This window comes from Papio anubis, chromosome 13 (assembly GCF_008728515.1).
Source record: "Papio anubis isolate 15944 chromosome 13, Panubis1.0, whole genome shotgun sequence".
Taxonomy (NCBI): domain Eukaryota; kingdom Metazoa; phylum Chordata; class Mammalia; order Primates; family Cercopithecidae; genus Papio; species Papio anubis.
In genome coordinates, this window is record NC_044988.1 from 92,532,981 (window position 1) to 92,546,383 (window position 13,403).

At 36.6% G+C, this 13,403-nt stretch overlaps 1 protein-coding gene across 10 annotated transcripts in view; it reads right to left on the minus strand.

Annotated features, from left to right (window-relative positions):
* STRBP (spermatid perinuclear RNA binding protein) overlaps positions 1 to 13,403 on the minus strand; it is a 155,687-nt gene that overhangs the window by 35,929 nt on the left and 106,355 nt on the right. For all 10 annotated transcript variants that reach the window (XR_004177996.1, XR_004177995.1, XR_004177994.1 and 7 more), the window contains 4 exons: positions 13,019 to 13,116; positions 12,696 to 12,807; positions 2,485 to 2,577; positions 1,608 to 1,807 (listed from right to left, as the gene is read on the minus strand). Coding sequence is in view for 6 of the 10 variants with exons in the window: in XM_031654495.1 (XP_031510355.1) it covers positions 1,608 to 1,807; positions 2,485 to 2,577; positions 12,696 to 12,807; positions 13,019 to 13,116 (503 nt within the window). In the remaining 4 variants the exon portion in view is untranslated. The remainder of the gene's footprint in view (positions 1 to 1,607; positions 1,808 to 2,484; positions 2,578 to 12,695; positions 12,808 to 13,018; positions 13,117 to 13,403) is intronic.

Consider the following 13,403-nt stretch of genomic DNA (forward strand, 5'->3'; position numbering starts at 1 on the left):
TGTTTACCAAAAGCTCAGGTGAATAAAATATAATATTTGGAATTGAAGACAAAAGCATACCCTGTCCAACCAAGTTCCATTATATCATAAAAAGATATCACTGCATCAAATGAAAACAGCATCCAAATCTTGTCACATTGCAAAATTTGCCACTCTACTCGCTCTCCCAAATTTTACTGAATTAGAATTTGCTATGAGGCCACTAGCTTATGTTAAAGGTTACTGTACGAAACAACCCACAAAATTTATCACTGTATCGTAGATGCCTTTAAAAGAGATCACTGATGTCCTTGGTTTGTGAAGATCTACCCAAGGATAAATGCCCACCCGATCAAATACCACAACTGTGACTCTCATAACCAAATTCTCTGTACTTAAGACAAAGAGAGTGAACTGTATATTTCACAAGCTTTTTGTGTCAGCTGCTACAGAACTTAGCTCTAAACTTGTGGCTCATTCTCAGTGTATGTTGTTATTAAACTGTATGTTTAGTCTTATTCCTGGATTTACTTTTCCCCTCATTGTTGGTTTTCTTTTTCTGCCTCATTTTAAATTCATACTCTTTCATCATACTTTAGATATCCCTTTTCTAGTGAAGACAGAGCATAAGTACTATGTAGTGTTTGGTATTTTTAAAGCTTAGTGATTGTTTTTCTGCATGTATTGTTCTCATCAGTATCTGACATCTACACGCTTCTTTGTATATTTGTTGTCTATCTTCCCATCCTATACACACTAGAATGTAAGCTCCATGAGAGCAGGAACTTTGTTTCATTAACTGTCATATCCCCGGTAGCTAGGATGGTGTTCGCATCTACATTAATAATACATACAAAATGACCATGAAAATAGTCCAATTATATCGTATGCCATACTGTTACATAAAATAACTTTTCTTAAGTGAATTGAATCTGATCTTCAGTCTACATGATCTTTAACATTTTTGCACTAGTCTGCAAGAGGTCAAATATACTTATAGAGAGATCCCATTACTTGGAAATTTTCTACAAACCTACATGCATAACTGGTCATTATTCCCTATGGAAATATTCTAAAAATACAGATGAAGCACCATATACAAAGATACTGATCAAATTTATAATAGAAACAATCTGAAATAAGCAAAATATCCAATGATAGGAGAATGTTTAAACAAATAGTTTACTCGCAGCATGTTAATCGTACAGCCATTAAAAATTATTTATGAAGATTTTCATAATGAGGAAAAACAGTAATGAAACATTACAAGAAAAACAGGAGATAAAATTACATATATACTGTGAGCTCACTTAAAAAATAAACAGCAAAATAGAAAATGATTGGAAATAAACCAACATACTAGATACAAATACTAATGGTCTTTGCTTCAACAATGGTCAGTTGACATATTTTAATTTCTTTACTTCTTTCTATATTTTCCAAATTTTATATAATCACCACATAATATTTTACAACAACAAAACTTTGTTATCCAGAAGTAACAAAAGTCTATATATAATAATATTGCTATTAAAATGCTTAAAAAATGATAATTTATTATAGGAAAATAAGCATATTATTTGGAACATAAAAGAAGAAAGCATTGCGAAGTAAAACAAATACTGTACCTTCACCGCTACGTGAAGTTTTGCTGTCTTCTTGGATGGTCCTGAGGCTTCATATGTTGTGCCATCTACATCTACAGACATTGTGAAGACTGGGGCATGAACAGGGCCAGACTGAGATAAAAGCTTATACTGAAGCCCAGGCCTGATCTGATTTAGCCTCATTAATGCATTCATAAGGTCTATTGCTTTACTATCCAGAACTGTTAAAGAAAGAGGAATGAGGTCAGAAATTAACTAGAAAGTAATCAGTAACTGCTGTAAATTCACCAGATTTTTTAAAAATGAGGATTTCAAAACACACAGATTAACCTCATAAGTAATTCTAAAATTACTATGCTAACATCACTATAAAAATGGTATGCATTATTTAACTACATATTAACTTTCGCTTGTCAATATTCATATATCCTAAGCAAAAAAGCTTGGAAACAAAAAAGTTACTCAATTATCAATTGCTCAGTTAAGATCTAGTCTGAAAACTCTAATTCAAATCAATCAAATTCTTCACTTTTTGGCCAGGCACAGTGGCTCATGCCTGTAATCCCAGCACTTGGAGAGGCCGAGGAGGGTGAATTGCTTGAACTCAGGAGTTCAAGACCAGCCTGGGCAACTTGGCGAAATTCTGTCTCTACCAAAAATACAAAAACTTGGCAGGGTGTGGTGGCATGCACCTGTGATCCCTGCTATTTGAGAAGGCTGAGGTTGAAGGATCACTTGAGCCCAGGAGGTGGAGACTGCAGTGAGCCGAGATCATGCCACAGAACTCCAGTCTCGGTGAGAACCGATCTCATTAAAAAAAACCTTCACTTCTAATTTTTCTATCTGAGGCTACAAGTCCTCTCTAGTTTGCATCTATAAGAATAAAGGTTTTACACACTTTTCCTTAAGTTTCGTTTCATCTTCTTATTGGGGTCTTTATCATCCCCTAATCCATCTTCAAATGGCCTCTTTAGAGCTGAAGACCCAGCACCTAAAAAAAATTATGAGGGATTCATTATCAGTCAAAACAACAATTCCCTTACCGTACCACATGTATCTAACATGTTCAGGTAGGAAAATCTTAGGAATCACACCAAGGATCATACAGCTTTTTCACTGATCAGTTAAGTTACCATTATTTATAATCTAGAAAAGCAAATTTTTTTAAAGCAAATCTTGAAACATTATCACTTTTTATATTTATTTTTTTCCATTTATTCATATATACACACCAATATCTATGCCTATGGTATGGTCTGAATATGTTCCCCCAAAATTCATATGTTGAAACTTAATCCCCAGTGCAGTGGGATTAGGAGGTGGAGAACCTGGAAGGTGATGAGGTTATGAGGGTGGAGCCCTTATAAATTTGAAAAGATGCCTGAGAGGGACTGTTTGCCCCTTCTGCCATGTGGGGATACACAGCAGGCACCATCTATGAGGAATGAGCCCTCACGAGATAGCAAATCTGCTGAAGCCTTGATTTTGGACTTTCAAGCCCCTGAGGGCAATAAATTTCTGTTACTTGTAAGTTACCCAGTCTAAGGTATTTTGTTTTAGCAGCCACACAGACAGCATATATTCACATTATATGCATGAAGAGAAAAAGTCTAGAAGGCTATGTATCAAAATGTTAAAAAGTAGTTACCTCTGGTAGGATTTATTTTTACTTAATATCATTTCAAACATCTCTAAAATTTAACATTTATAACTTGTATAAACTTTAGAAGTCCACATGTTAAATCTTATACCTTTGGAAATCTGACTATCAAACTATAAAATATCCTTCTGCCTCTTCAAATCCTATTCAAAATTGTATTTACAGTTCACCTCCTCTATAAAAATGTTCTCTCATATCAAAGAGTTTTTATGGTATCAGAAATGTAAAGTCTTGTATCATTGTCTATTTCATATTTCTTGTGTGTCTTCAGTGCTCTTTGAAGGTCAAAGATATTTTCTCCTTGTCTTGTATCTTACAAACTACCTTAACACAAGACTTAGAAGCAACACAATGAGCACTGAGCAAAAACTAACCGAACTGATTAATAATCAGTTTCTTGGATAAAGCAGCCACCAGTTTATAATGTTGTCAAGCAAAAGGCAGGAGCTTTGCTGTCCAAGTTAAAAATTATTAGAGAAAAGTTCATCAACCTATCCAAGTAATTTAAAGATCTCTTTATGTCTTCACTTTAAAAGTTAGTTGTTTTTCCTAAGGAAAATTATGCTCAAGATACTCATGCCACAAGATTTCCAGATTCTTCTAGTGAAAGCCTGTAATAATAATGAGATTATATATTTTCTGATCAAGATTTATTCTCCCTTGAAGTAAATACTGACTTCAGCATTTGCTTGGGTCAATATTTACCACTCAGGTCAATCAATCTTGATGTTCTCTTCAACAGAAGGCAACACTGGCTGAGTATTATATTTCATTTGCATTACATAAAACTATGAGTATGCCAGTCTCCTAGAATGCAGTCTTTAAGAGATAAAAGTTAAAAAAGAACTATGTCTATTCACTCTTCTGCTCATTAAGTTACATTAAAAGCAGTTCCTTGATTGCCTGGAAATCACAAACTAGCTTAAATGCACAGATCTCTTCTCTAAATCCTCCAGCTACATAGAGTTCCATGGATTAAGCTTCATTCTATCATTCCAGCCATTGGAAAGGGGCTGCAAAATGTGGGGTTAATCATAATAGCAACCTAAGGAGAAAAACGGCCTTGCTTTACAGAAAGTAGGTAGTTTTCAACCTTTACAATATCTGGTAATGAGAAGTGATCATTTCTGAGGCAACAATTTTTAAAAATAATATTTTCATATTTACCATATGCCTGACACTGTTAACATCTTACAGGTTATTAACTTATTTAATCCTCATGAGCACCCTCATGAAGCCATTACCTTTATTGTCCCCATTATAAATTCATTCACATATTCAACAATAAACAATAAATATTAATTGAGCATTTACTATGTGAAAGACAATTTTAGGCACTAGACACATAGCAGGTAACAAAACAATCTCCCTTTTCTCAAAGAGCTTACATATACTATCCAAAACTAATTACCACATATACTATGGTAGTGAGTGTAATGGAGAACAATTTATATGTCATGCGCATCAGAAAGGTATCACTAATAAGGAGACCTTTTGATGAAGACCTGAGAAAGTAAAAGAGTGAACTATTCAGCCGTTTGGAGAAAGAGTCCCAGGCAGAGAAAAACAAACAGCAATTACAAAAGTCTTAAGGCAGAAACATGCTAAGAAATGATACAAAGGCCTAAGCAGTTGGAGTGAAACGAACAAAGAGAGGGTGCTAGCAGTAGGTGAGAAGAGCCAAGCAGTAGTTCTCAAACTTCGGTGCCATTAATTGACAAAATATCAAGGATCCACTTCCATAGAGAGTAAATAAGTCCAAAAAGGCTTCCTGACTAGCACAATTAGAAAAACTGGACAAAACAAACAATAAACATCTGTTCCTGGACAATGAAGAATTTTAAAATCAAGATATGGGAGGTGAGCCTGGCACGGTGCCACATGCCTGTAGTCCCAGCTACTCAGGAGGCTGAGGCAGAAGGATTCATTGAGTCCAGGAGTTTGAGGCTAAAGTGGGTTAATGACTGCACCTGCAAATAGCCACTGGACTCCAGCCTGGGCAACATTGCCAAGCCATGTTTTAATTAAAAAAAAAAAAAGATATGGAAGGTGAAAGAAATTCTCTGCATTGGGAGTCACAACCTAGGGGCATCTTCCAAATCCAGAAGAGGTCACTAAGAACTGAAGAGAGTAATGTCAACAAACTCCCATGTCTCAAGGAGTCCAAAACTAAGTTCAAGGTCCAAGCAGAGAAGGGCTGGTGAACACTCTACACTCTGGGTTGGGCCTCTGAAATGTTATACACTAGAAGTAAGATGAACTGGAAATAGTGTGACTCTCACAAGGACGAAAGCCCAGCTTCAAATTATCTTAATCCCTGACTGCACTGAAATGATCTAAGACTGCCAATTCCATTAGCCACCTCCCAGAAACAAATATAAATCCTCCCTGGAGGAAGATAGCATTACTCTACACTAATTTAAATTATCTACAATTGCTTATTTTAAAAATCCAGCTTCAAAATAACCAGGTACATGAAGATATCATGATCAAAAATCAAGAGAAAGCACACACAATAGAAACAGACCCAAAATGGCCCCAGATGATGGACCTTTCAAAAACAAACTTTCTTAAAAATAATTTCAGGCAGAAAATCTGAAACTATAACAGAGCCAAAAATCTATACATGAAAAATATAAACTAAAATCTGGAAGGCCTGAAGGGGAAATGACAAATCCACAATAGATGGGAATTGTCAGAGTTCTCTCAGTAATTAATAACAACATCTGAAAAGCACAATGAACAAGTGACCTGACATGAACTAACATGAAAAAAATATTATGACCCTCAACTGCAGAATATACATTTTCAGAGCAAAAAAAGACCATGTGCTGGGCCATAAAATAGGTCTCAATAAATATCAAAGGACACAAATCATACAACACATGTTCTTCAATGACAGCGGAATAAGTAAAAACTCAAAAACAAAAGAATTAACTACAAAATCTTCATTTGTCCGCAAATTAAGCAATGACATCTAAATACCCCATGGGTCAAAAAACTAGGAATAAAAGTAAAAAATAGCTTTAACTAAATGATAATAAACATACAAATGTCCAAAGACTGTGATGTATGTAAATCTGTGCTTAAAGGAAAATTTACCATCTTAATAGTATATACAATAAAAGGCTGAAAAATCAACGATGTATTCATCCACCTCATACAGTTTAAAAAGAAGAGAAGCAAATTAAACCCAAAGAAAGTCATAAGGAAGGGAAACTACAGATAAGAGCATAAATCAATAAAACAGAATACAAACATACAACAGAAGACAATGAACAAAGCCAAAAGTTAATTTTCCTATAAAGACTAATAAAAATAATAATCCCCTAGGTGAGAGTCATTAGCAAAAAAAAACAAGGTACAAAATATATAAAAGAAGACATTACTACAAATACTACAGACAATAAAATGAGGATCTTATAAATTACTTTATTCCAAAATATTTTAAAATTTAGGTGAAATAGATAAATTCTTAGAAAAACACAGCTTACCAACACTGTCATAAGAAGATGGAAGTCCTATGCTTATTAAGAGAATTAGATCCATAATTTAAAATATTTCCACAAAGAAAACACAAGCCAATGGCTTCCCTGATTAATTCTTCCAACAGTTAAGGAAAAACTAACATCAAATTTATGCAAACTTTTCCAACAATAGAAAAAGAAGGAACATGTCCTAACTCGCCTTATGAAGCCAGCATAACCTTGAAGCCAAAACACAGAATTGGTGGCAAATCTAACACACAAATACCTGTGTTTTTGTGACTCGCCCACAAAAACCTACGTTTTTTTTATATATATATACACACACACACACACACACACACACACACACACACATATATATATGAGAGTGTTCATAGAAGCTTCAACTGTAAAAAGCCCAAACTGGAAACTAACTAAATGTCCTACAATAGGGTAAGTAGTTAAATAAACTCTAGCTCATTCATACCATGGAATACTACTGAACAAGAAGGTACAAACTATTGACACATACAACAACCTGGATGGACCCTAAGGGCGTTATGCTGAGTGTAAAAAAAAAAAAAAATCGCAAAAGGTCACTTATTGTAGAATTCCATTTATATAAAATCATTGAAATGATAAAATTATGGAGATAGATAAATCTTAGTGGTTTCCAGGGATTAGGGATGACTGAGCAGAGACAGGCGGGTATGACTATAAAGGGGCAGCATGAAGGAGATCTTAATGGTGCTGGAACAGTTCTGTATGTTGATTGTGGTGGTAGCTACAGAAATCTACACATGTAACAAATGGCATAAAACTTATACATACACATTGTATCACTGTCAATTTCCTGGTTTTGATATTGTACTATAAATTTACATAGATATAGCCATCAAGAGAAACTGGGTGAAGGGTAAACGGGACCTCTCCTTATCATCTTTACAACTACCTATGAATATGCAAGTATTTTAAGATAAAAAGTTGAAGAGGGGTGGCGTTCTCCACAAACAGAATTGTTTCTTTGTGGAGAACAGATAGAAGGGCAAGAACAGAAGCAAAAAGACCAGACATGAGGTGACTGCAAGAATCCAGGTGAGAGATGATGGCAGCTTAGATAAGGATGTTAGCAGTGAAGAAGCTAAATTCTATTTTTTTTTTTTTTTTTTTTTTTTTTGGAGATAGAGTCTCGCTTTGTCACCAAGGCTGGAGTGTAGTGGCATGATCTGGGCTCACTGCAACCTCTGCCTCCCGGATTCAAGCAATTATCTTGCCTCAGCCTCCCACGTAGCTGGGATTACAGGCACATGCCACCATGCCCAGCTAATTTTTATGTTTTCAGTAGAGATGGGGTTTCGCCATGTTGGCTAGGCTGGTCTTGAACTCCTGGTCTCAAGTGATCTGCCCACCTCAGCCTCCCAAAGTTCTGGGATCACAGGTGTGAGCTACCACCCGGCCTGGACACACTTTAAAACCAAAAAGGATTTGCTGACGTTTAGGATATCGGTGAACAAAAGAGGGGATTCAAGGGCAACTCGAAGAATCCGGGCCTGAGCAAACAGAGAGTTTCCAACGACTGGGACAGAGATAACTATAGAAAGAGAAGAGCAAAGGGAGGGTAAGGGCAGGAGCTTAGATCTTAGACATCTTAAGTTTGAGATGACTGCTGGACATCATGTATATTGAGGAGGCATTTTGACACTTGGGTCTGAGTTCAAGAGCTGGTAGTCTAGGATGGAAGTATTAATTTGGGACAATCTTCAGTATAAAAAGGTATTTGAAGACAAGAAACTAAATGAGGTCCCCCAAAGCATCAGTGTAAATAAAGAGAAATGGTCTGAGGACTGAACCCTAGGACACTTTAACATTCAGAAGTCAGGAAGATGAGAAAGAACAAAGACAGCTGAGGAGATGGCAACAGAGCTAGAAGAACCAAGGAAGCTGATGACTTGAAAGTCAAATGAAAAGTGGTATTTCATTTCAGAAAACGTGGCAATACCAAATGTTGTTGAGGATACAGGGCAAAAGGAATTTTCATATACTGCTGGTGGGAGTGTAAATGGGTATGTGCAACCATTTACTAGGTTGTTTATGTGTATACTTCAGGAGGCATGCAGAAGAATGCTCATGGCAACACAGCAGGTGGTAGTCAAAACTAAAGAACCTAAATGTCCTTCAAAAGTAGAATGAGTAAACTGTAGTATATTCATAATGGATACTACATACCTATTAAAATGAACTATATCTATGTGCAGCGACATAAATTAATCCCAAAGAATGCTGAACAGAAAGAAGCCAGTCACAAAAGATTAAACCTAGGACCCATTTCTGGGAAGTTCCAGGCAAACTCAAATAATTTAGGAAAGCATACACAGGTGGAAAATCGGTAAAGAAAATCTAGGAAATGGATTTATTTTCAGAAAGTCAGAAATGGTACTTCTTCATACAGGAAGGTAATGAGAAGGATAAAACAGATGGCTTCTGGGGCACTGATAAAGTTCTGTTTCTTAACCATGGCACGCACTGGTTTTACGAGTTTGAAAAAAATAATTATTTTTTAAACTGTATTTTTTGTACTTTTCTATATATGCACTATATCTCATTATAAAATAAATACGGGAGAGAAAAGTGTTCCTCTGTGTCAAATGTTGCTGAAAATGGCTAAGATGAGGACTGAAAACTAACCACTGAATGCAGTAACGTGAAGGTCACAAGGGATACTTCAGGCAAGTGGTGAGGAAGAAAACCTGATTAGAACAGGTTCAATGAGAATTCAAAGTGAGGAAATGGAGAAAAGAGAAAAAGGCTGCTCTTTCCCAAAGTGCTGCTTATAAAGAGGAGAGAAACGCAACTCTGTTGCGGGACCTACGGAATGAAGGGAGAGTTTGTTGGGCTTTTGTCTTTCAGATGGGAGACACTGCAGCAGGTTTTTAGGCTGATGAGAAGCATTCAGTAGACAGGGAGGAACTGACACTAGTGAGAGAAGAGATAATTTCTGGAACAATGTCCACTGGTAGGCAAGAGGGGATGTGATATAGTGGATAAGTAGAAAGGTCAGTCTTAAGAGGCAAGGCAGTTTCTGCATAGGCAAGGGAGGGAAAAGCAAAGATAGGAGTTGATGCAGTGGGGCTTGGAGACAGTGATGAGAATATATAGAAGTTATCTCTTAATTATTTATCTGAGAAAACGGAAGAAAACAAGCTCATCAGATGAGTAAGGAGGCAGAGAAGGAGGTGTGAAATGTGAGAAAATGTGGAACAGTTATCTAGGAAACAGGAGAAGTCTCAAACTTACAGGATTGCCTGGCAACACAAATAGTCCCTATTAGATTAGTGTCACTGACTTAAAGGGAGAACAGTCAAGATGGCTGTTCTCCAACCATGTTGAACGACCCAGTACAGACACAGAGAAGGTAGAGAGATGGATTTCAAACGGTTAGAATTTTGCCAGAAACAGAGGATCAAGGAAGTGAAGGTACGTGCTAGGGAGAGATAATCAAGGATCATGTAGTACAAGCATGGTAAGGACAGAAGAGAGAACACGAGGAGGATGAAGGACTATGCAAAAGTACTGGAATCAATGACAAGATTCCAGAAGTGAAATAAGGGTAGGAGACACAGTAATGACAAGAGATTGGAAAGTGGGATTCTTGAAAACATAATTACGGAAATAATACAGGTACAGTTACTGATGAAGACAAGAACTAGGCTATGTCCATAGAATAAGTAACCAAGGTAAGGCAGAAGATAAAATATGTGTAAGAGAAGAAGTCACAGAACTGAGACATTAGAGTCTTGAAAAAAAATCATCTGAGATGCATACGGAAATCACCAAGAATAACAGGAACAAAGTTTAAACGTGAATGTCAGGAAGCTAGGTGCTGAAAGTATGAAAGCATTGGAGAGATCATTGTATAGCCAAAGCACAAAATGGTAAAGTGACTTGCCCAGGCCATGTAACTTTGACAGAACCATAACAGGAACACGGGCAGTCTGGTTCTATTTTATGCTATCAACTGACAAACCAGCACTTCTCAAACTTTTGAGAAAGATCTTTAAAGTTAAAAAAAAACTAAGTCACATAATAGTAAACATACTTTTACTATCCAGTGAAGGGGAAAATATAAAACCAAAAGAGTGGTTGTGAATTTGGTGACTGAAATAAAATTTTCTGATACTAATCATAAGAATCTAGATATATTTGTAACATTTTTATTCAATCATTCCACAGACAATGCTTGATGTCACATGGGTATGTAAATCCCTTTCAATAATTTCTTCACCACTAAGCAAGCACCTGCTGGAAGAAAATAGTCTTCATTCCTCAAGTTACATTGAGCATTGGTTTATAACAATCATAGAATAGAATCTGGAGGATTCTTTCCCCTCAGGAGTTTACAGTGAGGCACTGATTCTCAAACTTTTTAGCTGAGGAGTACTTTACACTATTAAAAAATTATTGAGCACCCAAAGTGCTATGCTTTGTGGGTAATATCTGTCAATATTGAGCATATTGAAAATAAAACAAACCAATTTTAAACACAAGAGTATAGAAAAGAAAACATTCCATTAGCCATCAGAGCAATGATCTCATCACATGTCACATGTAGCCTCTGGAAACTATACACTTAGGAAAGAAAGAGTGAAAAAGGAAAAAAAAAAAACCCTTAATATTATTATTACTATTAAAACAGCTCTGATCTTGTAGACTCTCTGAAAGTCTTCAGACCCACTGGAATTCTGTCATTTAAATAAGCAGACTGGGCAATTGCATTATTTTGGTGATAAAAGTAGAATAATTTCCATTGTTGGAGGTAGGCTGCATTCCAGGTGAAGAATATCTGGTATTAAATATTCCACTTTCTAGTTTAAAAGGAGAGAAAGAGAGAGGAAAAATATTTTTGAGGCCTAAGGAAGGCAGTAAGTGGATTCGCATTTGAGTATCCACTGTACTCTAGGCACTAAGTCAGGCATTTTAACCAGACAAGAGTCAATAAAATAAGAAAGAGGGTAGTATCCCTACTGAGAGAGGTAAGCTAATTGCTCAAGGCCTAAAACTAGGAAGTGGTGGAGCTATGACTGGAACCCAGGTCATACTGACCCCAAAACCTACATTCTTTCCACTGAAACTCTGAATTCAACAGACTAATACAAATGGAAGATAATCCTGAATTTTCCAATATGCTTTTCTTCTCCTCTGTATTTTTGTTCTTTCCTTTGCCATTAGACAACATTTCCAAGCATGAGAAAGATAATCAAACTGATTAGTGATCGTGATAATGTCTCCTCCTAGCTTATGGTTGACTTATTCTCCTTAGACCAGGGGTTCTGAAACGATAGTCTATGCAGTAATGGCATCTGGCCAACATAGCCAAATAAGTTAGACACTAATAAGAAAACATGATTATGTTACATCAGCTGATGTTACCTGATGGGAACAGAAGAGAAGAAAGTCAGTGTACTAGTCCGTTCTATTTACTGTATTAGTTCATTCTCATGCTACTAATAAAGACATACCAGTGACTGGGTAATTTATAAAGGAAAGAGGTTTAATGGACTCACAGTTCCACATAACTGGAGAGGCCTCAGGAAACTTACAATCATGGCAGAAAGGGAAGCAAACACATCCTTCTTCACACGGTGGCAGACGTGCAGAGTGAAGTTGGGGAAAAGCCTCTTATAAAACCATCAGATCCTGTGAGAACTCACTCACTATTACAAGAACAGCATGGAGGTAACCGCCTCCATGATTCAATTACCTTCCACCGGGTCCATCCCACAACTTCTGGGGATTACGGGAACTACAATTCAACATGAGATTTGGGTGGGGACACAGCCAACCCACATCAGTCAGGAAGAAAGCTTCTTATACATGATTTGGATGCACAATTATTAAGTTCCCCAAGTTGTAACAAGAGATGCATCCCATGATCATCTCTACCAGTGCCAACCCCCAATCCTAATAAAAAACTTCCACACTCACCTTCTTTATCAGTAACTGACCAGGAATACTTCTGAAAAGGCTTACTAGATGGAAGGGGGTCCATCTCCAGCACTTTGTAAATCTGGCCAAAGGCTGATAGTCTCAATGCGTGCTAAAGAACAAAGCATTATATTTAATCACATTTCAGTAGCCATTCATAAAGCCCTTAGAACATCTAGCTAAAAAGATACTCATAAATTCTGACATTATAACAGCAGAAGTCCCTAACAACACACAAGAAAAAAGTGTTCGAACACAACAATTGAGAAAATCAAGTTATTTTATCTCACTAGTAAGTCAGAGTGGCATGCTCAATCTTCTACCTGTGCACTGTGGGTAATATCTTCTTTTTGCTGGATGGTCATATAGCTCAGAGCATCTGTTGGGTCTCGCTCACAAGGATCATGAAGACCAGGACCACCTTTGGCAAAGGAAAAACACAAGTGTCATTTAGAACTGAATTTAGAATTCAGTAAACTGAAACAAAAGAGAGACAGTTGGGGAGAATGAAGAGAAAATGAAAACAAAAACTGAGGAACTAAGTTAAAAGTCTGCTCAGTTAAGTGGAGTAAAAAGGACACACTCTCATTTTCAACATGTTAGCACTTGTATGTCCTTATTTTATACTGGAAGTCATTGTATATCTAAGGCCAAAACTGAGTCTTACTCTGAGAATTTAGAAACAGCACAATGAATCAGCCCAAATCT